Genomic DNA, 25,000 nt, shown 5'->3' on the forward strand with positions numbered 1-25,000 from the left:
TTTTCCGCGAGCTCTGGAGTGAGTTGTGGCATATCCACTGCATTCATCTGCAACAGAGGAGGGGGCAGATTTTCCTCACTGCTCCTTTTCTCTAACTTACAGTTGTGTCCAGAATAGGATGTGAAACTATCCCCCTCTGCTGGCTCAGCTTTAAGATCATAAAGTGCATCTGTGGGCGAGGGTGGATTGATATGTTTTGGATCTACAGCTTTGTCCTGTTCCGTTGCGTTAGCAGTGTTAATAGTGTCATTCTCGGGATGCGTGTCCATGCTGCTGTCAGCATTTGGCGTCGGGCATAAAGTGTCTTTTTTACATAGGGAACTAGACGTCTGAGCTTCACCGTCAGCGGGACACAGGTTCATCTCGGTCTCTGCAGACGTACTCGTAGAGCAGGGGGATGAGCGGAGTGAGTCGGCCTCCAGGTGAGCGACTCCGGGGGGTGATGAGCAGTCCTGAGAAAGTGAGAGTTCTTGTGGTTCAGCGGAGCAACACCTCGAATCATTAATGCCGGGCTGCGTCTGGGTCGCCTCAGGCCAGAGTCCTGACCCCGAGAGGCGTTCAGGGTCGACGTGAGCGACCGTCTCTGCGATTAGCTCAGTCTTTACTGGCGATGCGGGGGACGGAGGTGGACTGCAATGGAGATTATGGGGTGGCTCCTTGTTGGACAGTCCAAAAACATTACTCTCGACACGATTTACCTTCACCACACACATCTGTCTGCATGGATCTGTGGAGGATAATGAAAAATCCACCATCGATTAAACACATTTGAGAGAACTACCCGAAATATAAGAAAACAGGCACCATCAGTGAGTCTGTCTCTTACCAGAGATCTGATTCTGGTTGTGCTTTGACTCCGGCTCCTTCTTCTTCCCTTTGTCATCCTCCCTGCACTTTGTTGTTGCCGCAGACCTTCGCACCTTCGCCGCAGGTGAACCACCGAGGCCTTTCCTCTTGCTGCTGCTGCTCGTTGTTGAACTGGCATTAATGTCAACGGGCTCCTGTGTAGTTCTGAGGCGCTTGGAGCGCATACGAGAGTGAATGCTGTGTAAAGAAAAAGGGGAGCGAGATCAAAGACAATTGGGAATAAAAACCCCAGGGTAACAGTGACACAGACGTTTCTTTTGAAGATGTCAAATAGTTCTTGTTATATCAGTTCACCGAGGCCTTGAGTTCCCATTCAAAGCATCTCCAAATGTTACATTAAAATAAAAAGAAAGTATAATCCTGATTATCATCCCACAAGCACAGTTAGCACAGTTAGCATTTACAATTGACGTACCCTCTATTGGAAAGTTGGGCCTTGCGTCCCTGCATCCAGCTCTGCAGCTCCGGCGTCGTGCCGGGAGTGGGGAGCGAGTGATCGATGGTCGTCGAGTCCTTGCCCGCCATCCAGCTAGCGTAGCGGTCGGGCTGAAAACGCTTCACAAAAGGCTCCATGGATATCTTCACCATGTCCCTGCTGCACGTGCACTGGAGTGGACGATAAATGCAATATCTGCTTTAGGAAAACATCAACTGTGTCCTCTCTCCTGAGCCACAATTACAATCTATTCTCATAAACATAAATATATTTTTTACGACACGTAATAGACAGACGCTACCTGTGTGGCCACCTTGCCGTAGTCTATCCATCGCAAAGTAGCAAAATTGGTCGACTCTGCGCAGTTAAAGCCATGATTGAAGCCAGCGTGGTAGCCGTAAGGGAAGGTGATCATGAACTCTCCGGCTTCCTGAGTAATCTGACAGTTCGCGTTTGAGAGGGAGAGAAACATGTTCATTAGACACGATGTGATCCAAATGCCGAACTTTTGGTTTGCAAAGATGAGACTGAAACAAAATAAAACGCAGATATCAACCAAAAGAGGCTCTCCTTAAGTCAGTTATATCCGGAATAAAGGGTATAAATGGCAAGAAGAGGACTGAGGGCAATATTTGAAGAAGGTTGAGCCCTACCTTATCAAAGGGAATGCCGTACTTCTTCAATATGGAGGGGGAGATTAGAGTCATCTTGTGACGAAGAAAAGCCTCGCATCCTTTGAAGCTGTTGGGGAAAAAACCTGACAGAAATATACACATGGACGTGCATGTCATTAGAAAAATACAATATGAAAGAACGAGTGAAAGCTCGTCACAAACCGTTTTATCCTCCAACAACCATACATGCATGCATACATCATCCTCGAATGATAATAATGCTACAGACAAATACATTTTACCTCCTTGAAACCAGCAAAATATTATCCCGTAAATGCAATGTATTATATATATTTTAGTCCAATACACCACAGTATGGAATTTCCTTAAAGCATTTGTATAGCTTACACCTCCACTAGTGGCAGTTTTTGCACGTGTGCAGTCAGACCTTATGACTAGAGCTGCAACTAACCCTTATTTTCGTTAATTTCCCAGAAATGATGAGGTTCCTGAATGTCTTGTTTTGTCCACAAACCAATACGATTCAGTTTTAATGATGTCTTTCTTATGTGGAGCAAAGAAACAAAGACTTAAGAAGCTAAAACAATCAGAAATCCTGTTTTTAATCGCGAAAAAAGCTTCAAACCGATTAATCGATTAAAAAAATAGTTCACGGTTAATTTAGCAATCGATGGCTGCATCTTCAGCACCTTGTCGTTTAATGCACACCTCCACGTGTATGGTTTATACATTTGGTTTACCTCCACTGCAATGTTTATTAAAAGGTGCCATATGTAAGAATGTGGCCAAAAACGGTTACTACATTGAAATTCAAAATACTTTTCTTTTAGGTTTCGTCTTCTGACGTAACTGGCAACAGGTGGTTGCTCGGCAGCTGAGAATCTACTGACTGCAATAATTAGTAGACGGCGGTAGGTGGCGCCACATGCCGAAACATGATTTCAAAACATAAACATGATTTGCAGTCTGCAAAATATTTTTTTAATGCAAATTTTGTCTGTACTGTTGTTGTTGGTGAGTTCAGTTTGTTATATGAACATTATTCCTGAGTCTCTGTGACATATTAGGAGGATTTTATGGCCAGTTGCTTTAGATTTATTACATAATGCACCTTTAATAATCATTCATATGAAGGATACAAAGAATACGTAAATGAATATTTTACCTGTAGACAGACGCTCCAGTCTCTTCCCATGCTCAGGGGGGATAGCATACCTATTAAAGACAATATACACACACTTGTTATTATTTTCCAGTGTGTGGGTGAAATTCTGAACTGTGCCTACAGCGTTGCACCCTCACATTGCAGCTTTCAATGGGAGGATTTACAATTTCAAGACTGCCATCAAGTGGCAGATAAATGAATCATTGCAAGACGGCTGATTAAGTTTTGACAATATACAGAAAAATCCAACCTCTGATCTCATGTAAACGCTGAATCCCGTTTCATGTTCCTCGCTATTAGCTTTTCTAATTCGCAATTGACTTTTTCCAAAACATGAGCCACGGCCGTCTTAGATAAGAACAAAAACAACAATCACCGATTCTTCTTCATATTTTGACCTTATTCCACTGCATCACTCTGCAGCAATCTCGACTTAATCCACTACCAAAGTTCAAAATTCCCTCAAGGTTTCGACGAGCACGGTCCGCCCTCGGGTCTGTGGCATTTCTATCATCTTATCAACTGTCAGCTTACCGGAGCAGTAAGACACGGGGTGGGAATGGGAGGCCACCTCAGGTAGAGGTGACATGGGTAGTTGGAGGGATTTGAGGAGGAGGAAGAGGGGAGGATTGAGAAGGAGAGAGGTGCATGTTTAAGCTGCTCCCCCTCCAGGGATGACATGTCAAAATAGGAGGAAGATGAAAGAGTGTACAATACATGTGTGTCACTGTGTGTGTGTGTGTGTGTGTGTCACTGTCTGTCTGTGGCACTGATCCCTGTAGGGTTGCAGGGCTCAACGCTCTAATGAGCACAGCTCCCTCCAGGGCAAGAAGGGAAGAGAGAGAGACGGATGGAGCAAAACCAAGCTGACAAAAAAATAAGAACATTTTCAATTTGATCTACCTGCATTCTTCACCTCTTTATATCATTTTAAACACGATGCGCCACAATAAACCGTCTCCTCTCCTGTTGAGCAACACGAGCACCCTAACAAATACCAAATAGAAGTGAATATTCTGACTCGATGTTGCCACATATACTGTGTTTTTAAAACAATTCACACAGGGCAGTTTGTTTGCTTTAAATATTGTTTTAATGGTCCTTATGTTTCAGCTGAAGTTTAGTCACTGAATGACCCTGGATGCATAATGTAAAAACAATGGGGGCTTTCTCCACACGTAATAGTAGAAATACTACTGGTGATGCATACATTAATCAATTTACTGGTGAAGTCACATAATGCAACCGAATTATCCCTCACTTCACCCTTCTCAAACCCTAGATATCTCAAAAGATAAGTTTCACTGTGGGCTATGGAAAATGGTGGCCCCAGAAGAGCTGACCCGGTTCTCAAAATCAATAATAAAAAAAAGTTAGGCTCATTCTAGGTTCATGAAATATAACAATTCATACAATCAAGTGACTGAAAATTACGGAAATATGTGATGTAGGATTGACTGGTTAAAACATACAATTTTGCCTTCATCCACTGTCTAGACGAGATAAACAGCTCCCAGGAAATCAAACCATATGCTCGTTCCCTTGGAGGATAGCATAGCTGCAAACACATTTCCTCCCTAGACAAGCAGTCACGTCCCTTAATTGATATATGCAGACAATTCTATTCCCACTAGTGTTTAAATTGAAATGCAATAAAACACTTTAATCACGAAACACAGGTGAGCTACTACTACACTTGAAGGCTGGTGTATCTTAAGCTACGGGTAAACTATGATAATTGAGAATGGTTTGTTCCATTATATTTTACATAACTGCTGTGTCACGGTGTGTTTATCCCACTAACCAGGACTTGGGTTCGCCAAAGTGGAGGTAGTTGATGCTGTAAAGGTCCATATCCTCCGTGTGCCAGGAGAACGTGGTCTTCCACATGCCAAAGTACAGATACGGGGTGTTGACCCCCTGGATAGAAACGCCACAGTCCTCCTCGATCACATCCAAGACGGAGTTCAGGTGGCCAATATTCCACTCCTCTACATCCTTGAAAAGGTCAAAACAGAGATGTTTAAAGAAAGGGTAAATTCAAACACTGCCATTTACGCAACATGAACTGCTTATTATGTCCGAGCTGAGTGTGAAGAAGAAGGCTTGTCCAGGAGTTCAGCCACAACACGGGCACTAAAGCTTAATTTATTACAGCAACACATTATACACTTTACCCTAAAACACATATCTAAATTGCTGATTTTAACGTAGCCTCAAATCAAGTACAGCGTGCACGCTACCTGCATCATAAAGCAAATTATTGTAATTAGCATTTAATTTATCAGACCACACTAAATGCACGATTTATCACACATCATTAATTAGTTAGATATGGGCAGAAAATCACACTTTTAGTGTTTTTTTATCAATCATGTGGGGAGTTTTCAGTCTCCAATTCCTTGCTAAATCCAACGTAAAGCCATTTTAAAAAATGTGCATATATACAGTCCAAACCCTTAATGTAAATAATATGCTACAATGCCACCTACCTCGTCATAGAGGCTGCCACTGACATCTGCACCATATATTGGCGAGACAAACGTGAGATTCTTCCAGTATTTCCTCTCAAGATCTTCATAGTTCAGGTAGCGGGGTGTACAGTACCTGCGGAGGATAATTTCATACTGCATTAATATATGGTTTATTCATAAATGAATGCAAAAATACATCAACATCATCCAACTCAATTAAATGTTCAGTTCATGGGATCATAAGCTTAATTTGAAAGTCTGGAAATCAGAAGTCGGCAGACAGGTTTTGCAATATACCACAAATCAAAAAAGCTTCAACTGTAACCGCATCATCCTATGTGACCATTTTCCTTCCATCTAAAATAATCAACACAAAAAAATGATTTTATAGTTTATATACGTTTCTCCGTATCGCTCACATGTCACTGTTGGCTAGTCGCCTGAACTCCTGCACATTGAGAGGCTTCTTCTGGATGTTGTATTGAGTGAAGAGCCCAGACTGGCCAGCCACCATCTGCTGGATGGGAGCGTCGATCATCAGGTCGTCTATGTCGTCGTAGGTACGACGGGGCTTCCAACCTTTAGGAGGAATCACCTGGGGGGACAAACAAGACGACGTAAGGTCCTGCTTAAGAGCAAATATTGACTCACCAGCCGAGTTGGAGATCAGCATTTTTGAGAGTTCCCTACCTTGGCCAGGCCTGCGCGGTGTGCGCCCTGAGACTCCATGTAAACCAGGTACTGGTTGAAGTCCCTGAACTCCTCCATGGTGGGCCTGAAGGTCATAATCTTGCAGTTGGGGTTTGCAGGGGCGTACACCTCTGCTCCCGCCATCCTGCCGCCTCACCAGATAAAACCTAGGTAAGAAGAAGAATGACAAAATTATGAAAAGGTTAAATAATAATAATAACCAGAGATAAACTTAATCTAATTAAATCTACTTGTATCTTATTATTCTCCTCTTTCAAATTGGTTGATCGCATGTTTCAGGGGTTGCCAGTTAGCTGTGATTTTGTTGAACTTTCATCAAGTTGAAAACAAAAACATTTAAAAAAGCATTGCGTCATTTTATCATGTCACATTTTGGGAACATCCGGTAACATTTCATTTCATACTGCATATTAGACTCGTACGTGGGAGGATGGATGTCTTTATTATGGTTCTTTTTCTCTAATTCTTGGCAAAAAAAACCTACCGAGAGCAACTAAATCTGTCATTTATATTAAAGTAAATGATATTAAATTGGACAGTGAGGCAGCTGGTTTATGTGTCGGTGACAAGTTCACCACTAGATGGAGGTAGAGATTGAACAAATGTCGATTTGATCCTTTGATCCTTGCTGATGAACAACCCTTTCCAAGATTTTTTTGTCCCATCCCACTCCCAACTCCGATTTGACTGTGGTTGCATCCAAACAAAGGATCACGTTGCCCCACAAGTGCTGATGATTCCCACTCTTACATTTCCCCAAATCACTGCTGCACTTTGCAAACCTCACCTCAATGACGTGCGATCCGATTATGCAACAAGCAAAATCACTGTCTGAGACAAGTTTATGGATTTGTTTTGTTTTAATTAAACGCAATCTAAATAAATGATTTAAAAACACCGAGCCTGTTTGAACATTCGTGTGTTTACATGAATAGCTTTTGTTTCAAACAACCCACATCTTAACGATATTTTTGAAACACAATAATGAACATAATTTATCTATTTATCAATGAACACGCGTGGTATTACTGTTTATAACTGTTAAAATGTCGGTTATTGTGTTGTTGCTGTACGAGTGTGTGTGTATGTGTGTATAGCCTGGCTGATCTTTGTTGTCTGCCAAAGCTTTGCTAACTAGCCAGCTAGCCTACGTTTTGTTGTGATGCCCGGTAATGGCTGAACTAGCAGCGCAGCTTGGTGCCACAGTTGACCAGCTAACGAGTGTTTAGACGCCACAGGGTCACTGCTTAGTCATTATTATTTACTGTGTTCGTGCGACCAGCGGGGTTTTTATAAAGATAGAGTACACGGGAAAGGGGAAAGCGTAGCTACGGATTAAGCTAGCCTAGCTACAACATTGGCTAAGTTAATGCACGAGTCGGTGGGATTTAAATGTCCCTCGCAAGGTGGCTGCAGACAGGGCCCTAAGCTAACCCCCACCACTTAGTGACTTTGTGGGGTACAGCTAACGTATTCCTTCTTTTATTCAAAGCGTATGTGGTTTATTTGTATCGTGTATTTAATGTACGCTCAACAGACACACGGGGCGGTGACAAGGGCACACGGTGCGAGGTGCCCACAACTTATCTAGCTGGCAACGCTAAGAGGGTTAGCCGCTGGTAGCTTTGATAAATGCTGCACAGGAGTCACGAAACACAACACCGCTTTGCATTAAAATGGGACTAAAGTATCCACGAAAGGGGTGCTCAGTTTGCACACATACACATCACACACACTTTCTACGAGAAAATCGCAGTGTTTTACCTCGAAGTAGAAAGACGGAGTGTTGTTGTTTATCCCCTTCCTTGTTCGTCCAGCTGATTCACATGACAGCTGCTCTGGCTGTTGCTGCTGCTCCTTCGTGCCGTGAATAAGCGGCGGTGTTTCGGTCCTCCTCCGCCGTGTGTGTCTGACCCACCGCGGTGCGGAGGACTGATATCTGCGGGCCCGCTGTGCAGCCGCAACGCAGCCAGAGATGAGGCGAAAAGTGCACATATAACCTCTTTATCGATCTATTACATTAACATGGTGTTATTATGGTATCTAAATGATAGGTAATAATAATAATATATGTATGTAAAAAAAAAAGTATAATAATGATAAATACATTTTTACAATGATTCAGCTCGAGTCTTCAAAACGTCCTGCTTTTTTTCATGTTTTATATCACACTGCATTTAAAATATTTGTTTGGAATATTAGTCAGACAAAGCAATATATTTTGAATACTGGACTCAGAAAATTTTGAAAATGTAAATGTATTTAATCTATCGAACAAAACGTTTTTAATGTGTAAAAAAATATAAAAATATCTTAATAAAATGTTTGATTTTTTATTTTAAAGGTCAATTCATGTGTTCAATGCCATAACGTTTGGATGATGCCTTATTGAGTGCAGTAACTCTCGCTGAACTGTGGGGGGCGCAAACCGGCTTTTGTGCAAACATGGCTGCCCAGGATGAACTCAGTAAGTTTCTCTCTGCGTTATTGATGATGAATATCTCCTGAATTCGCATGATCGTTGTTGTTGAGAAAAAAATCAGAAGACGTGTTTACATATATTTTAACGCTGGGGGTGATTTTAAAGTCAAAATAAACCCTCATTTATCTGAAAAATAAGGAGTATGAAGGACAGCTAGCTGCACTGCTATGTTGCTAGCTACAGCGCTAACGTCAGGAGGCCGACTGCCCAGTCATGGTCTAAAATGAAACTACCACGTAGGCTATTAATATATCGTCACTAATCAGATATTTTAGGTGTAGTTGTCCAATTTGGGTGTTTAGGGTATTCAGTTTTAATTGAGCAGATTGACAATAGTTGTAAGGAGTTCGGAGTAAGATATGGGAAACGATGATGAAGTGCGTGGACAGTCGGTTCAGTTGATGGAGCTAGGCTACCCAAGAGAAGGAAGGCAGGGCTGGGTGATGGTTACACGGACACGGCAGCTGTCAGGACGAGCTTATCTGTCAAACTGCAGTAACATTCATGGGGGACTGTGTGGCTGTTTGTAGCTTACTGTTTTAGTCCCTCTGTGTGAAGCTGAAGGACAATCCAACTGTTTTGTTCTGTTCATTCTCAGAGGGTTATTCTCACTCACTAGTATTGGGAGCTTTTGTATTGGTGTAATAGGCAGATGTTTACCTTGAAAGTGTTCCTTTGTGCACTGCACGTCTTAGTAAAAACTACTCAGAAATGAATCTTGAGCGCTAACCGTGGTGTTTGAATATGTTTTTCCGACAGATCAACTGGAACGCGTGTTCCTCCGTCTGGGCCATGCAGAAACAGACGACCAGCTGCAAGACATCATCTCCAAGTTCCTGCCCCCGGTTCTCCTCAAGCTCTCCAGCGTTCAGGAGGGTGTGCGAAAGAAAGTAAGTAAGAAGGGCGTTGCCTGCCTCTGTGTGCACTGTGTGTCTTGGGTTTTCCGATCGCAGGTGTTCAGCACAACGATAAATGCCTCCCAATTCATTTTTTGGTTCTTTCTCTTCCAGGTGATGGAGCTGTTGGTCCACCTGAACAAGAGGATAAAAAGCAGACCCAAGATTCAGCTACCCGTAGAAACTTTGCTTGTTCAGTACCAGGACCCTGCAGCTGCTTCGTTTGTTACGGTATGATGACTCTTGTCTTTTAAGATGCTGTGAGATGTGCACTGAACTCTTAATACAGGGTCTCTGCAGGTTTTAACAAGTCACATTTAAGACTTTTTAAAGACCATAATGAATACAATTCAAGACCCATTTCACATTCATAATGGCGAAAAAGTACAAAAGACATGAAGGAAAATTGGAGCCACAAATTGTTGAACTTGCACTTACCCATCTTATGCAAGCAATTCGGCTTAGCTGTGGGCTTTTTGTTATGTTTTCTCCACTGCTATGCTAAGCTATAACACACCGCGGCGCGCGCACAGCACACTAGCTAGTGGTGCTCGATAAATTCTCACCGGGCAGCACAGGTGGCCTACTTTAGTTCCGTGTTGTAGTTGTGTTATCGCATCCTCAAAAATAGAAACATTTCAAAGCGAGACTGACGTTTATGCATGTTTTAAATAAAACTAACGATAATAGATTTTTTAAGAGCTTTCAAAATTGTATTTAAGACCTTTTATGAGATTTTAGAAGAATTTAAGACATTTTAAGGCCTTAAATTCAAATTATTGGATTTAAGACTTTCTACGACCCCGCGGATACCCTGTAATAAGATACCAGGTCAAATTGAGACGGGAGGTGTTGATTGTTCGATTCGTACGTTTTGTAGAATTTCACCATCATCTACATCAAAATGGGCTATCCACGTCTGGAAGTGGGGAAACAGTGCGAGTTGGCTCCCACTCTTCTCACTGCCATGGAAGGCAAACCACAGCCACAGCAGGACAGGTGAGACGGATTATACACACAACTTTTTGCTCACTTCTCTTTCTTTAACCTGACCGTGTTTGATTTATGTTTTTCTTTGTGCTTCCACCCTTAGCCTGATGCACCTGCTGATCCCGACCCTTTACTACATGAAGTATCCCGCAGACACGTCAAAGATTGCTTTTCCATTTAACTTAACCGAGCGGCCGAAGACGGTGCAGCTGCTGCTGGAGTTCATGCTGGATGTTTTACTGATGCCTTACGGGTGAGTACCTGCTTTGTGTCGGCACATTTTCACTGGACAGGAGTTCAGACACAGATTTAGGGTGAATTCCAATTCCTTGCTTAACCCTCAATCTTAACCCTCAATCTCAAAAATGCGCGCTCCCTCTAGTGCAAGTGCTGTCCCGATTCTCAGAAAAATTAAGTTGAGGACCAAGTTTAAGGGCTGTATCGCCCTCAATATTGAGATTTTCTGAGACCATCCTTGGGAGCAAGGGCTACCCAGAATGCATTGCGTGTTTCGGCATAAAAAAGATGGCGCCGAAAGCAGCGAAACGAGTAGGCTACAAATGAAGTATTTTCTTTGTTAATAGAGATATAAAAATGATGAAAACCATTGTATTATCTTAGTTTAGGCCCATATTATGGATTACTGACGTCATTGTTGCGTAACATTTATTTTAATTTACAATCTTTTGTCAATAGTCGGCCGGTGCAGACAAGCGATGGTTTGCTATGGTTTACTTTTCAATAAGCCGTGGTGTGTGGTAACTGTCAGCTGAATATTTGTATGAGTATCATCTTATAACTAACCGACAACCTAATAACTTGACTGACAAACGGATCGTAATAAATAATTCTGACGTAAATGCGTTCTTCTTCTTCTTTTTTGGAGTTGACAGACTGGACGCAGCTTTCGCGTTATTCTGCCCCCTGCAGTCTGAAGACATATCTGCATTTAAGGGGTGTCCCATTTCTAAGTGACAAAATAACCCTCAACACTTGGTTTTGAGGGCCAGTTAAGATTAAGGGTTGAGCTTGAGGGTCAAGATAGGAGTTGGAATTGGCCCTTATTGCCTTATTCTCTCTCTGGTTCTTATAGGTTTGTGTTGAACGAATCCCCAACTCGCCCTGCACCCTCCTCCTCCCAGGGAAGCCCCGCTGATGGCTCAGTGACCACGGGGGGCCAGGGTCTTCCCCAGCCACCTCCGGGAATGAGCGTCTATGCCGCAAAGAGGGTGATTGGAGAGGCCCAGTGGAGCGCTGAGCAACTCGAGCAGGTACTGTAAACTAGCTGGAGGAAGAGAGTGCAGGCTCATGTTTGCATGCACAGGATGACTGTTAGATCTTGTCGTTTTTTTAACAGTGTAAGCTGGGTATAGTGAAGTTCATTGAAGCAAAGCAAGTTCCTGAAGTGGAGACCGTGGTTCACCTGGTGGTGGCGTCCAGTGACACCCGACACAGCGTTGCCACTGCAGCCGATCTGGAGCTGAAGAGCAAACAGAGGTTGATACTAGATACATAATAAGTCATCCACTTAGTAACTGTTAATAAAACATCACTTTTATCACACTTATTAGGTAAATGTGTTAAATGTGTTTCTTATCACCCATTCTGGTTTCTTTTGTCTTCCAGCATCATCGATTGGAATAATCCTCTAATTATTAACAAGATGTATAAGGTGTATCTTGGGGATGTTCCCCTTAAAACAAAGGTTTGTAAACCTAAATTTAATTTTAATATTTAACCTGTGATTTGAAATCATACAAGTATATCCTATTGTGTATTTGTGCTTTACTTCAGGGTGGCAATCTGAAGCAGGAGCTGAAGCACGAGCCAGTGAGCACACGAGTCAAACTAAAGATCCTGCCGCATCTTTTGAGATCACGCTTGGCTGCGGAGTGCTTTCCAGCTAATATTCAGGTTCGATGTTTGTTTCCATGGCTGTGGTTTTCCTTTTTGTTTTGTCGTGTCACATTGTCAGACTATTTGAGTCATTGAGTTCCCTGTGGTCCGTAGGTTGTGTATGACGGTCTGTTTGGAGCCAACACCAACAACAAACTGCTGTCTCTCACCTTGCAGTTTGTCCATCACATTTGCATGGTGTAAGAAAACTACATTTCTTTATATGTCCATGATACAGTTATGTATGTGTTATGTGCTAATGAAACATGAATCATGAATAAATAATCCCTGTCTTATGTTTTCAGGTGCCCTGACACTAATAAGCCTTTGGGGCTAATGCTGCTTAATGGCCTGACCAAGCTCATCAATGAATACAAAGAGGTAAGACAACAAGTTGCATATTTTCTTATAATCTGCAGATTTGTTTAGTTTACTTTTAGTTTTACCTTCTTTTTTAAACTATATTTTGCACTTGCAGGATCCTAAGTTACTGTGTGTTGCCTACTCTGCAGTTGGAAAGCTGTCAAGGTATGAAATCATTCTCCCATCTTCCCATCATTACCATTGCCAGCTTAGAGTAGAATTTTAGAAATTAAAAATATTTTGTCTTCTATGTTCTCTCTCATAGTCGTATGCCGCAGCTGTTCACAAAGGATATCGCACTCGTGCAGCAGTTTTTCGATTCCATGTGCAAGGTAGGTGAACAATTACTGAATAATCCTACATTAGATTTAAGAATTAAAACAGGAAAAATATGAGTTAATGTGTCAAGATTTTCCAGATATTTGTAGCAGTACTGATGTTACTGAAATTCTGTGTTATCTCCAGGAGGAGCCTGATGTCCGTTTAGCTATTCAGGAAGCTTTGTCCATGATGGTTGGAGCTTATGCTAACCTGCAGGGGGCACTGCTTAACCTGATGGAGGCCCTGGTGGCTGCATACATCGCAAAGGTAATGTAGATATTTGGTGTCCACAAGAAACCTTGAACATTAATGTTGGATTTAGCTTGATTTTCTTTCTGAGCAGCCGGAGGTACAAGTTCGTCAAGTAGCCATGAAGTTTGCCAGCACCGTTTTTGCTCCCGATCACGTGCCATCGAGATATCTGCTGCTGCTCGCTGCTGGAGACCAGTAAGTCATCTGAAATTAAGAGAACCTAGGAAGTATTTATCATATTATCTATACAATAAAATAAAGATAAAACTGAAAAGCTGTTCTCTTTCTTTTATTAGGAGGGAGGAGGTAGCAGGTGAGGCCCAGAAGGTGCTGAGGGGTTTTCCTAACAGGAGCCCAGAGAAGGAGGGACCAAAGCCGATGCCCTCATTCCCTGACATGGTAGCCTATGTCCAGGAGAAGGTCAGTGTTGTTCATATTTTTCATTTTCTTTTAGATAACACAATTGTTTCCTGTGCTTGACAAAACAACCTTTTTGAACCCGTCAGGCGGCTCAGAGGATCAAGACTCCAGCCAAGTACATCGTTGGAACCTCCATTATTCCTTTCAATCCGTCTGCATTTAGCGAGGTAAACACGTGACCTCCACGACTTTGTAAATTCAGCACGTATCTGTGAATAAGACTCACCCCTCTTCATCGTCCACCTCATTTCCCCAACCCCCCCCCCCCAGATCGTGCTTTACCTGAGGATGTGTTTAGCGCACAGTGCCGGGGCCGCGTCCATGTCCACGCGCATGACGGACATGCAGGATGACGCTCCGGCCATCGGCCGCTACGTCCACACGCTGCTGTCCTCCGAGCTGCAGCCTGCGGTGTCGAAGTGGTCCGAGTCCAATCCTGTGCACGTCTACATGGATCTGCTGCAGCAGCTGCTGTCTGCTGTAGGAGGTGAGAGAAAGGAACTTTAATTTTAAGGATTTTTAATATATTGAAAAATATTACATCTAATATGTTTGTATTTACGGGTGTTTTAAGGTGTTTCAATTTCATTTAATCTCTCAAAAGGAATCCCAGTTATGTACTGTCTACTGGAGGCCGTGTCCGTCTGCCCAGAGAAACTGGCTCCTAGATTTGCTGATAAAATTGACTGGATTAAAGTGAGTGTTTCATTACCATTTCCTGTCCGTCTCTCTGTATGTTAAGCTGTTTTCAGACCTGAATTCTGAATAATGTTTCCAAATCCGCTTCAAAAACGTATCCTCTTCTTGTCCAGAGTCTGATGAACACAAATAAGGAGGACATGAGGGAGCTGGCAGCGCAGCTGTACGCCGTCGTGGTTTCCACCATGACGGGCAACGAGCTGCAGACAGCCGTGCAGAACTTGGTCAAAATCACCAAAGACAACCACGTATGTGACTTTGTCTGTGTGGAAAAATGGGTTGTTGTTGTTGTGTGTGTGTGTGTGTATATATATATATATATATATATATATATATATATATATATATATATATTATTAGTAAAGTTTTTAACCGTGTGTCAATGTTTGTTGTTGGACCACAGAGTCCTGAGACTCAGCACGGCGCCATCTTGGCTCTTGGCTACATGGTGGGACGGTACATGAGCAAGAAGAAATCCAGTGACAACATGGGTCAGAAAATGGACTTCTCCTCACAGGGAGAGGATGAGATTGTTTCCATGGCCACCAAGACAGTTGGTATGTAATTATTCTGCAATAATTCCCCACAATTTGACCTTTATTTATAGATTTTATTGACTTACGTGTGACCCCCTCAGGTTCCTTCCTGGACAGCAGTAGTGCTCTGCTGGCAGTAGCAGCGTGTACAGCTTTAGGGGAAATTAGTCGGAATGGCAGCTTGCTGATCCCTCCAGAAGGCGAGGGCTTCACCAAACTCTCCATCGTGGAGAACCTGCTCGCCCGCATCCCCTCTGGCAAGGAGAGCACAAAGGTAGCTAACTAGAAGTTGGTGTATTGTTGAAATGTTGACATACTGCATCTACTGACTTGCTCACGTGCTGTGGTTCAGATGAAGGAGCGATCGATCCAGACCTTAGGTCACCTACCAGTGGGAGATGGAGACTTCCCTCACCAGAAGAAACTGCTGCAGGGACTCATGGATTCTGTGGAGGTAAGGAACATGGACATATAAAGCAGTTAAAATGTAGAAAATGGTTGTGTATATAAAGCAAAAACACAACTTTTCATGCCAAATATTAAACATTAAAGGTTGTAAGATGACGTATCCAGTCATCTGGTTGTACCTGAAATTGGGATTTTCTGTTCACTTCAGGCCAAACAGGTGGAGCTGCAGTTCACAGTAGGAGAAGCTATTACCAGTGCAGCGATCGGCACCAGCTCTGGAGCTGCCAGAGACCCATGGACCTGCACTGAGGACCAATACAATCCACCTCACAGTAAGTAGATATACGTGTTATGCTGTATAATGTCTCATGCATCAGAGTCCAGCTCTGCATTGCTACTAACCACATATTGGCTATGTTTTTCCTCCCTGTCAGACATTAAAAACAACGAAGTGGTTCCTTGGGTCCTGAACTCCGTCCTGTCCAAGTACATACCCAGTCAGAACCCTCACGTCCGACAGGCGGCCTGCATCTGGCTGCTGTCCCTGGTCAAGAAACTCAGCCAAAACAAAGAAATCACGGTGGGCCTCGAATGTTTACCCATCCGTGATAGTGTTTAATTCACTTTTTTCTTGTCATTTTAAAAGAATCTTGCCTTTTCCCCCCCTACAGTCCAATCTAAAGGAGATTCAGGTGGCCTTCATCTCTGTTCTCTCAGACCCTGACGGTAAAAAAAAAAAAAACAACAGCACTGTTTAATCTCCTCTGTACTTTTAACATGACATCCTAATAATCCTAATAATCATGTGTTCATCCTTGTGTAGAGTTGAGTCAGGATGTCGCATCTAAAGGACTCGGCTTGGTCTATGAAATGGGAGGAGAAGCCGACCAGCACGAGCTGGTGTCCACGCTGGTGGAAGCGCTCATGACGGGCAAAAGGTGAGTGGGAAGCTCCAGTAAAAGAGGGCGCGTGATGTCATGAGGACTTGGAATAACTCAAATGCTGATTTCTGTTTGCAAACAGAGTGAAGCACGCCGTCTCTGAAGACACAGAGGTGTTCCAAGGAGGATTGGGTAAAACGCCTGATGGGTAAATAGCAACGTTATCTCATATTTGTGATCCAAACGTATGGGTTCATTGCACAGAAAGTAACCTTACGAATGTTTTCCCCGGCAGTCACAACCTGTCCACGTACAAAGAGCTGTGCTCGTTGGCCAGCGACCTGAACCAACCGGACCTCGTTTACAAGTTCATGAACTTGGCGAATCACCACGCCATGTGGAACTCCCGCAAGGTATCGCGTTCATTCTCTTTATCACCGTGCGCTGTACACGTGTTCCTCCCTCCTGGTAACCTGACCCCCCTCTCGTCTGCTTTCTCTCACCTCTTCAGGGAGCAGCGTTTGGGTTCCACATGATCGCGACCAAGGCCGGGGAGCAGCTGGCTCCGTTCCTGCCGCAGCTGGTGCCTCGTCTGTATCGCTACCAGTTCGACCCGAACCTGAGCATTCGTCAGGCCATGACCAGCATCTGGGACGCACTGGTCACTGATAAGACCCTGGTAATAAAAAAAAAAATGGGAACATAAATAACCATTTATGTATTTATGTAATGATGCATCTGAGCGATTGTACGTCTGCGTTTGTCACAGGTTGATAAGTATCTGAAGGAAATTCTGCAGGATGTGATTACTAACTTGACCAGTAACCACTGGAGAGTCCGCGAGTCCAGGTACAGGAACGGCATCAACTCTACTATTATGTTCATTTACAACTTTATTTCACCTCTCTCTTGTTTAATTTGTCTTTTTTCCCCTAGTTAGTTTTCTCTTGTATGTTATGTTATATTATATTATGTTATATTACACTACTTTGGGGGTCACCTATATACAATTTTTGTTGTGTTTTCCATTAAAAGTCAGACTTTTATTCATCCAAAGAGTTGCAAAATGAATAGAAAATATAGTCGAGATATTGACAAGATAAGAAATAATTTTGCAAAACTGTTTTCAGCTGTGCTCACATCATTGCACAAGGGTTTTCAAGGGTTTTCTAATCATCCAATAGCCTTCTAACACAATGTACCATTAGAACACTGGAAATGGGCCTCTATACACCTATGTACATATTCCATTAAAAAAACAGACATTTGCAGCTACAATAGTCGTTTACCACATTAACAATGTATAGAGTATATTCATGGTTAATTTAATGTTATATTCATTGAAAAAAGTACTTTTCCTTCAAAAATAAGGACATTTCTAAGTGACCCCAAACCTTTGAACAGTATATTATATAACCATATATAGCAACCATTTTGAACACCATGTAATGAAATGTCGCTCCTCGCTCCACAAAGCACTGTCATAATTTCCTCCGTTGCGTTTCCTTGCAGCTGCCTGGCTCTAAATGACCTGATTCGCGGTCGCCAAGCCGACGACCTCGTTGACCATCTCGCAGAAATGTGGGAAACGCTTTTCAGAGTGCTCGACGACATTAAGGTGAGCAGATAACCGGGATCGACGTTGGTGTAGTAATGTCAAGATTGTGTGAAAATGGCGTCATTGCGCTGGTTTTGTATTTGTGACTCTGACTGTGTTGTTTTTGTATTTCAGGAGTCTGTGAGGAAGGCTGCAGACCTGACCCTGAAAACTCTCAGTAAAGTAAGTATGATGGTCTGTGCACACACACACACACACACACACACACACACACACACACACACACACACACACACACACACACACACACACACACACACACACACACACAGTATGTTTGTATTTATATGTTCGTGCCTGTTGCGTCCAGGTGTGCACTCGTATGTGTGAATCGACCGGCTCTGCAGCCCAGAGAACCGTGGCTGTGCTGCTGCCTACTCTGCTAGAAAAAGGCATCGTTAGCAGCGTCTCAGAGGTCCGAGCGCTCAGGTAACGTCTCTCTGTTTATCCGTTAGTCAAATCCAAAATGGTTTAACAGAACGGGGGAAGGCACCGAACCACTTTTTTGATGAAATGCTGATTTATTCGTGTTTTTTTTCTCTCACCAGTATCCAGACCCTGGTTAAGATCAGTAAGACCGCCGGTGCCCGACTGAAGCCTCACGCTTCCCGACTCATCCCGGCTCTGCTGGAGGCGCTCAGCACCCTGGAGCCTCAGGTCCTCAACTACCTTAGTCTGCGAGCCACGGAGCAGGAAAAGGTAACGTCGGCGACACTGTGACTGTGTGCGAGACTTAAAAACACAGGAGGTTAGGTTTTTCCCGTTATAACTGTGTTTGTGTCGCTCCAGAGTGCCATGGACGCTGCCCGACTAAGTGCTGCCAAGTCCTCTCCAATGATGGAGACCATTAACATGGTAAAGTACCGTTCTAATTGTTGATTATCATCTGAATTGCAGTCGTTATAGTGTTCTCGTGTGTCTTTGTGCACAGTGTCTGCAGCACCTCGACGTGTCCGTGTTGGGCGAGCTGGTTCCTCGGCTCTGTGAGCTGCTGAAGAGTGGAGTAGGCTTAGGCACCAAGGTAAAACACACGCTCAACAACAAGTGTTCTTAACTCTGTAGTTTGTAAAGTTTCATCGTCAGCCGTGCTCACGTTTGCCTCTTCTCCATAGGGCGGCTGTGCAAGCGTCATCGTGTCACTCACAGTGCAGTGTCCTCAAGACCTCACGCCATACTCGGGTACAGCAGAGCTTTCGTAATGCACACTCTCATGTCCACTACTTTTTGGTGCAAATATATAGATAACGGTGATGTTTTCTGGGTGATATTTCAGCTAAACTGATGAGCGCCCTGCTGAACGGTATCCATGACAGAAGCAGCGTCGTCCAGAAAGCGTTTGCATTTGCACTGGGACACCTGGTCAGGGTGAGTTTGTCGAGTCCTATGATAAAGATCAGAACATGGAGCATGTATGTTCTCTCAGTAACTAAGAAAGCATCACTGACTGTTTGCTCCGCCCCCCAATAGACGGCAAAGGACAGCAGTGTGGAGAAACTACTACTGAAACTCAATGTCTGGTATTTGGAGAAAGAAGGTGAGTCAGCAGATGATGTCTAAATATTCCATACTTGGATGTATCTAGCCAACAGAATATATATATGTGTATGTATGTGTGTATATGTTTGTATATGTATATGTGTGTGTATGTATATGTATGTATATGTGTATGTATGTATATATAATATATGTGAATATGTATGTATATGCTTATATGAATGTATGTATATATAATATATTGATATGTGCATATATGTATGTGTATATAATATATATATGTATAATATGTGCATAATGTATGTGTATATGTGCATGTATATATGTATGTGTATATATGCACATACATATGTGCATATATATATGTGCGTGTATATATGTGCATATATGTGCATATATATATATGTGCGTATATATGCGTATATATGTGCATATATATATATATGTGCGTATATATGTGCATATATATATGTGTCCATATATATGTGCGTATATATGTGGGTATATATATGTGCGTATATATGTGCATATATGTATGTATATGTATATATGCGTATATCACCTCTATTCTCTTTTCCGCCTCTTTCGTTCCCAGAGCCGGTGTTTAAGTCCTCATGTGCGTTGATCATGCACGCCATCAGCCACTACAGTCCCGACGTGCTGAAGGGCCACGCCGGTGTGGCTCTGCCGCTGGCCTTCCTCGGCATGCACCAGGCACCAGGTCCTGACGAGGAGAAAGGAGAGAGCCACGACGCCACGCTGTGGGCCGAGGTGTGGCAGGAGAACGTTCCAGGTGAGAAGCGTTCAATACAGTGAAGAGATCTCGATGTATAGATGTATGTATAAAAAACATACTTAGATGATGTTCTGTGATTCCAGGAAGCTTTGGAGGCATCAGACTTTACATGACCGAGTTGATCACCATCACGCAGAAAGCTCTGCAGTCCCAGTCCTGGAAGATGAAGGCTCAGGGTGCAGCTGCCATGGCAACCGTCGCTAAGGAACAGATGGGCTCGTTGGTGGCGCCACACCTCGGTTTGGTGCTGACGGCGTTAGTGCAGGGACTCTCCGGACGCACATGGGCGGGCAAGGTATAGTCACTGCAAGAAAAGCAGAAAACAAGGAAAAGTTACTGTGATCTTAATGATTGATTTCTCTTTTTAGGAGGAGCTGTTGAAAGCCATCGGATCAGTCGTGTCTAAATGCAGGTGGGATTTCTTTCTTTCCTTCAGTTAATACCACATTTACACGAAGGGCGATACTTATTTTGCACATATTTACTCGCTGCGTGTTTCAGCGGCGAGCTGCAGAAGCCGTGCTCGGGTCAGCCGACCGTCTCAGAGGTGCTGGAGGTCGTGTTGAAGGAATGTCGCAAGGAGAGCCCCGTTTACAAAATGGCCGCCCTGCGCTGCGCCGGAGACGTGCTGCGCAGCTGTCAAGAGGACCGATTCAGCGACATGGCGGAGATCCTTGTCCCTATGATCAAGAAGGTTTACATCGCATCTTCTGTCTTTTTGATATTTCCTGGTTGTTTTTTTTAGAGCGTTGTATTTCATTCAGTCTATTTTTGTCGTTCTCAGAGCTGCCCACAGAGCGGCGGCGCCTCCTCCCCGCGCTCGCTGGAGGAGGACGACGACGACGCGGACGTGAAGGAGAAGGAGATGCAGACGGAAGCTTTGCTCTGTGCTTTGGAGACTCTGGGAAAGGCCTGGCCCAGGACTCCACAGACCCAGGGTAAAAGCATGTTAAGATGAAACAGAAACAGCTGTATGTGTCGACTTTTGTGTCAATTTTTTCAGCAGTTGCTGATGATTATACTTTAGTAAATGATTTAGCTACAGCACCTTTCCAACATCTTAACGTTTAAGTTAGATACTTAAAAGTATTAAGATAGGAGGACTGCTGCGAACCTGAAATGTGACTCCTCTAGAGCTGCAACTGATGATTATTTTCGTAATCGATTAATGGTTTAGTCCATAAAATGTCATTAAATGTTAAAAAACGTTGATCAGTGTTCGTCAAACCAGGAAATGACGATGTTCTCAAATGTCTTTGTTTTTAAACCAAAATGATTCAGTTTTAATGATTTCTTTGTTATGTGGAGCAAAGAAACTGAAGAAAATATTCACATTTAAATCATCAATCATGAAAAAAAGCTTCAAACACTGACGTAAAGTAATTTGTGTGTGTGTGTGTGTTTGTATGTGTGTGTGTAGCTCGTTTCCAGGTGGAGTTGTGTCATCTCATGTGTGAAAAGCTCAAACGAAGCACTTGGAAAGTGCAGTTAGCTGTTCTTCAGTCTATGAAGGCATTCTTTCAAGGGTAAGGACCAACTAAGAAGCATATACTGTATCTTGAGCATGTCAAGTACTGTAAATGGATGTCTTGATAGAATTAGGATAATTATTCTCATGTTGTTCCATAGGTTGCTGCTGTTGGAGAAAGGCAGAGAAGATTTCAACACGCTGTCACAGATCCTCACAGAGACGTGTGCTGGCCTCACATACCCTTTAGGTACTAACGCAGTTCATATTATTACTGTTAATAATAATAATAATAGTGTTTATGCAAATCCATTTCATCATCACGTTTGTTGTTTGTTTGTTTTTCTCTCCAGAAAACAAAAGTTACTCGTCTGTGAGGACAGAGGCGCTGTCAGTGGTGGATCTGATCGTCAAGAGAACTGGAGGTAATAATAATGATAATGATGATAATAATAATAATACATTTTATTTATATTGCTCTTCACATTTGATCATCTCAAAGTGCTACAGGTTAAAAATTAAAACATTAAAATCTAGAATATAAAACCATAAAATTACAATCAAAAGAAACATGGCAGAAAAGTTGAGATAAAAAAACTGTTTTCCAGGTAAAAAAAAATGACGAGATCAATTATAAACAATTATTATTTTTTACTAAGATTGTTTGATAGTTTACTGTTTTTCAGTTTACTTTGAAAGTGTGTGATAGAAAAAGAGGAGATCTACTATATCTATACACTATATGTATGTATTATTAGAGCTGAAAAAAAGAGCTTTTTTCATGATTAAAACCAGATTTCTGATTGTTTTAGCGTCTTAAAGGTGCATTATGTAATAAATCTAAAGCAACTGGCCATAAAATCCTCCTAATATGTCACAGAGACTCAGGAATAATGTTCATATAACAAACTGAACTCACCAACAACAACAGTACAGACAAAATATTCACATTAAAATATATATTTTGCAGACTGCAAATCATGTTTATGTTTTGAAATCATGTTTTGGCGTCATGTGGCGCCACCTACCGCCTTCTACCAATCATTGCAGTCAGTAGATTCTCAGCTGCCGAGCAACCACGGGTTGCCAGTTACGTCAGAAAACGAAACCTAAAAGACCTCGGTGTTTTGAATTTGAATGTAGTAACCGTTTTTGGCCACATTCTTACATATGGCACCTTTAAATGTGAATAATATGTTTCTTTGCGCCACATAACAAAGAAATCATTAAAACTGAATCATTTTGGTTTGTGGACAAAAACAAAGACACATTTTTTTAACATTTTATGGACCAAACGATTTATCCAGAAAATAATCGACAGCTACATCGATGACTAAAATAATCGTTAGTTGCAGCTCTAATTGTTACTACTTTACTCACATCCGTAGATCGATACCACAACCTTGAATTTCTGTCACTGATGCTGAATTTGTCGTCGATTTATGCTCTTTACGTTCAGTGCTAACGTAATTGTTTTTTAATGACGTGAACAGAGAGCCAACAGTGGGACTGCGTGTCGGTGAAGAGCCGCGAGCAGCTGCAGCGCTCGCTGTCCACGCTGCAGTCGGACACCAGACCCGACCTGAGGGACAAAGCCCAGGAGCTGCGTCGACACATCCAGAGTCAGCCGTGAAACGCACACATCAGACATCAAGACATCTACGAACCAAGATAACGGCGCATTAACTCCTCTTCATACACGTCATACGAGAGCCGTTTCGTATCGGCACTCGCCGTCTTCTCTTAAACGCAGATGTTCGCGTCAAGTATTCATGTTTAACCTGCTGGTTTGTGTAAAGACTCTGCAGACGCTCCGGTCCGGCCGGATTTTCGCTCCAGTCGCTCGACTCGCCGCGTGTCTGAGTCGTGGTTTCAAGACTGTAATTTGTCAAGTTTTCTTTGGTTCATTTCTTATGGACAGTTAAGACGCCGGTGATAAACGCTATATAAACCAATCTGTTCGGTTTGTGGACACTGTTATACCTTTAGGCCCCAAAATGGGGACTTTTACTACTGTTGTGGGTTTCTGTCGACTCACTGACGATCAGACGAGCTCTGGTTGGGTCTTTGATGTCCTGAAGATGATGTTTGGTTTGTGTTTCTGCTGTTTGCATGGTGACTTAAAAGCAGGAGTGACGCTTATTTTGTGAAACCTTTAAATTAGTAAAAAAGTAATAAATAAAACCTGCTGTTTAATTCAAAATTATACTATCGCTGTTTGAAAATTGTCCCTGATGAAATAAAACTACCTTGGTCATTTGGAACACTGACTTTTGTCGTTATTATGAAGTTTTAAAAACACAATCTCACATAAAAGCTAAAAACCAGTTATTTGTTAAACGTGTATTAGTACATGTTACAAATGCTTCTCAAAATATATATTTTTTTGGGATAATTAAGCCCTGCAATGTTTTATCGCTACCATTAAAACATGAATTTAATGTTTAGAGGAAAATATTTCACCCCATTATTTGTGCTCTGCTCAACTCTTATAGTTAAAGGGGAAATAAGTAGTTTATAGTGCCATCTAGAGGAGAGGCTGAAATTTACAACAAAGACCTGCTGCTCTGCTCACCCCCTCCCTTCCCTGAGCGCTACGGTATCCTCCGCTGGTCAAATGTCGTCCTCGTCGTCTTTCTCCGTGTCAGCAGATGAGGTTCGTGAGGCGAGGGAGAGGGCGAGCTACCGCGGCCGTAGCAGATGAAGCGGAGAGAGAGGAGGCGGGACTTCCGCTACATGTAAAGAGACGCTTGTTTTGTTCTCTCGCGTTTGTCCTTACAGGCTCCGGTAGAAACATGGCGTCTCGCTGCTAACAGTGGCTATGCAACACTATGAAAATGAAACAAAAACTATTATACAGCGACTAGACAATGCAGGAGCACATAATATGTATAAAAAAGTGGATTTTGGGTTATATAAACCCATAAATACTACATATTGTACCTTTAAAAGATGCAAATCATACTTGAATTTGACTTTAAATGACACTTTAAGCAATCTTATAACGCGACAATGGTTTTATTTTAGCATTCATGATGGAAATTTGTCTACAAATTTCCATCATGAATTTGTAGACATTCATGATGGAAATAAATCAAGTAAATCCACCGGGTGTTATCAAACATTATACCTGCTTTATTAATTAAAAAATACACAAACAAGTAAGCCGGATAAAAACTGATCATCAGTGGC

The 25,000-nt window shown here is 42.6% G+C and overlaps 2 protein-coding genes across 3 annotated transcripts in view; one reads left to right on the forward strand and one right to left on the reverse strand.

Annotated features, from left to right (window-relative positions):
- kdm4c (lysine (K)-specific demethylase 4C) overlaps positions 1-8,132 on the reverse strand; it is a 30,360-nt gene extending 22,228 nt beyond the window's left edge. Inside the window, exons 1-11 of the mRNA XM_083909210.1 lie at positions 8,053-8,132; positions 6,268-6,434; positions 5,997-6,172; positions 5,596-5,710; positions 4,908-5,101; positions 3,104-3,153; positions 1,957-2,060; positions 1,605-1,742; positions 1,283-1,473; positions 827-1,044; positions 1-727 (exon numbers count right to left, since the gene is read on the reverse strand). The exon at positions 1-727 is cut by the window's left edge and continues 1,303 nt beyond it. Of these exons, the coding sequence (XP_083765336.1) occupies positions 1-727; positions 827-1,044; positions 1,283-1,473; positions 1,605-1,742; positions 1,957-2,060; positions 3,104-3,153; positions 4,908-5,101; positions 5,596-5,710; positions 5,997-6,172; positions 6,268-6,411 (2,057 nt within the window). The 5' untranslated portion in view covers positions 6,412-6,434; positions 8,053-8,132. The remainder of the gene's footprint in view (positions 728-826; positions 1,045-1,282; positions 1,474-1,604; positions 1,743-1,956; positions 2,061-3,103; positions 3,154-4,907; positions 5,102-5,595; positions 5,711-5,996; positions 6,173-6,267; positions 6,435-8,052) is intronic.
- A 599-nt stretch (positions 8,133-8,731) lies between these two features.
- Positions 8,732-24,056, forward strand: ecpas (Ecm29 proteasome adaptor and scaffold). Of its 2 annotated transcripts, none has more exons than XM_083909698.1 (49): positions 8,732-8,755; positions 9,530-9,660; positions 9,781-9,897; positions 10,547-10,665; positions 10,760-10,909; positions 11,750-11,927; positions 12,014-12,153; positions 12,283-12,361; positions 12,451-12,570; positions 12,667-12,752; positions 12,858-12,933; positions 13,031-13,080; positions 13,181-13,247; positions 13,381-13,503; positions 13,580-13,683; positions 13,785-13,908; positions 13,995-14,075; positions 14,179-14,395; positions 14,513-14,604; positions 14,721-14,855; positions 15,011-15,164; positions 15,245-15,417; positions 15,496-15,597; positions 15,760-15,883; positions 15,986-16,131; positions 16,223-16,277; positions 16,375-16,489; positions 16,575-16,640; positions 16,728-16,845; positions 16,944-17,111; positions 17,202-17,281; positions 17,945-18,050; positions 18,165-18,212; positions 18,361-18,479; positions 18,599-18,749; positions 18,840-18,905; positions 18,982-19,071; positions 19,163-19,229; positions 19,324-19,415; positions 19,518-19,584; positions 20,140-20,337; positions 20,424-20,635; positions 20,709-20,752; positions 20,842-21,034; positions 21,125-21,278; positions 21,761-21,866; positions 21,970-22,058; positions 22,162-22,233; positions 23,302-24,056. In XM_083909698.1, the coding sequence occupies exons 1-49, from the start codon at positions 8,734-8,736 to the stop codon at positions 23,439-23,441; spliced, it is 5,526 nt and encodes a 1,841-aa protein (XP_083765824.1). In that variant the 5' UTR covers positions 8,732-8,733; the 3' UTR covers positions 23,442-24,056. The 2 variants fall into 2 exon arrangements, with proteins under 2 accessions (XP_083765824.1, XP_083765825.1); XM_083909699.1 differs by having other exon boundaries at positions 14,522-14,604.
- The last annotated feature ends 944 nt before the right edge of the window (positions 24,057-25,000 follow it).

Source organism: Microchirus variegatus, assembly GCF_963457635.1.
Source record: "Microchirus variegatus genome assembly, chromosome: 23".
Classification (NCBI taxonomy): Eukaryota; Metazoa; Chordata; class Actinopteri; order Pleuronectiformes; family Soleidae; genus Microchirus; species Microchirus variegatus.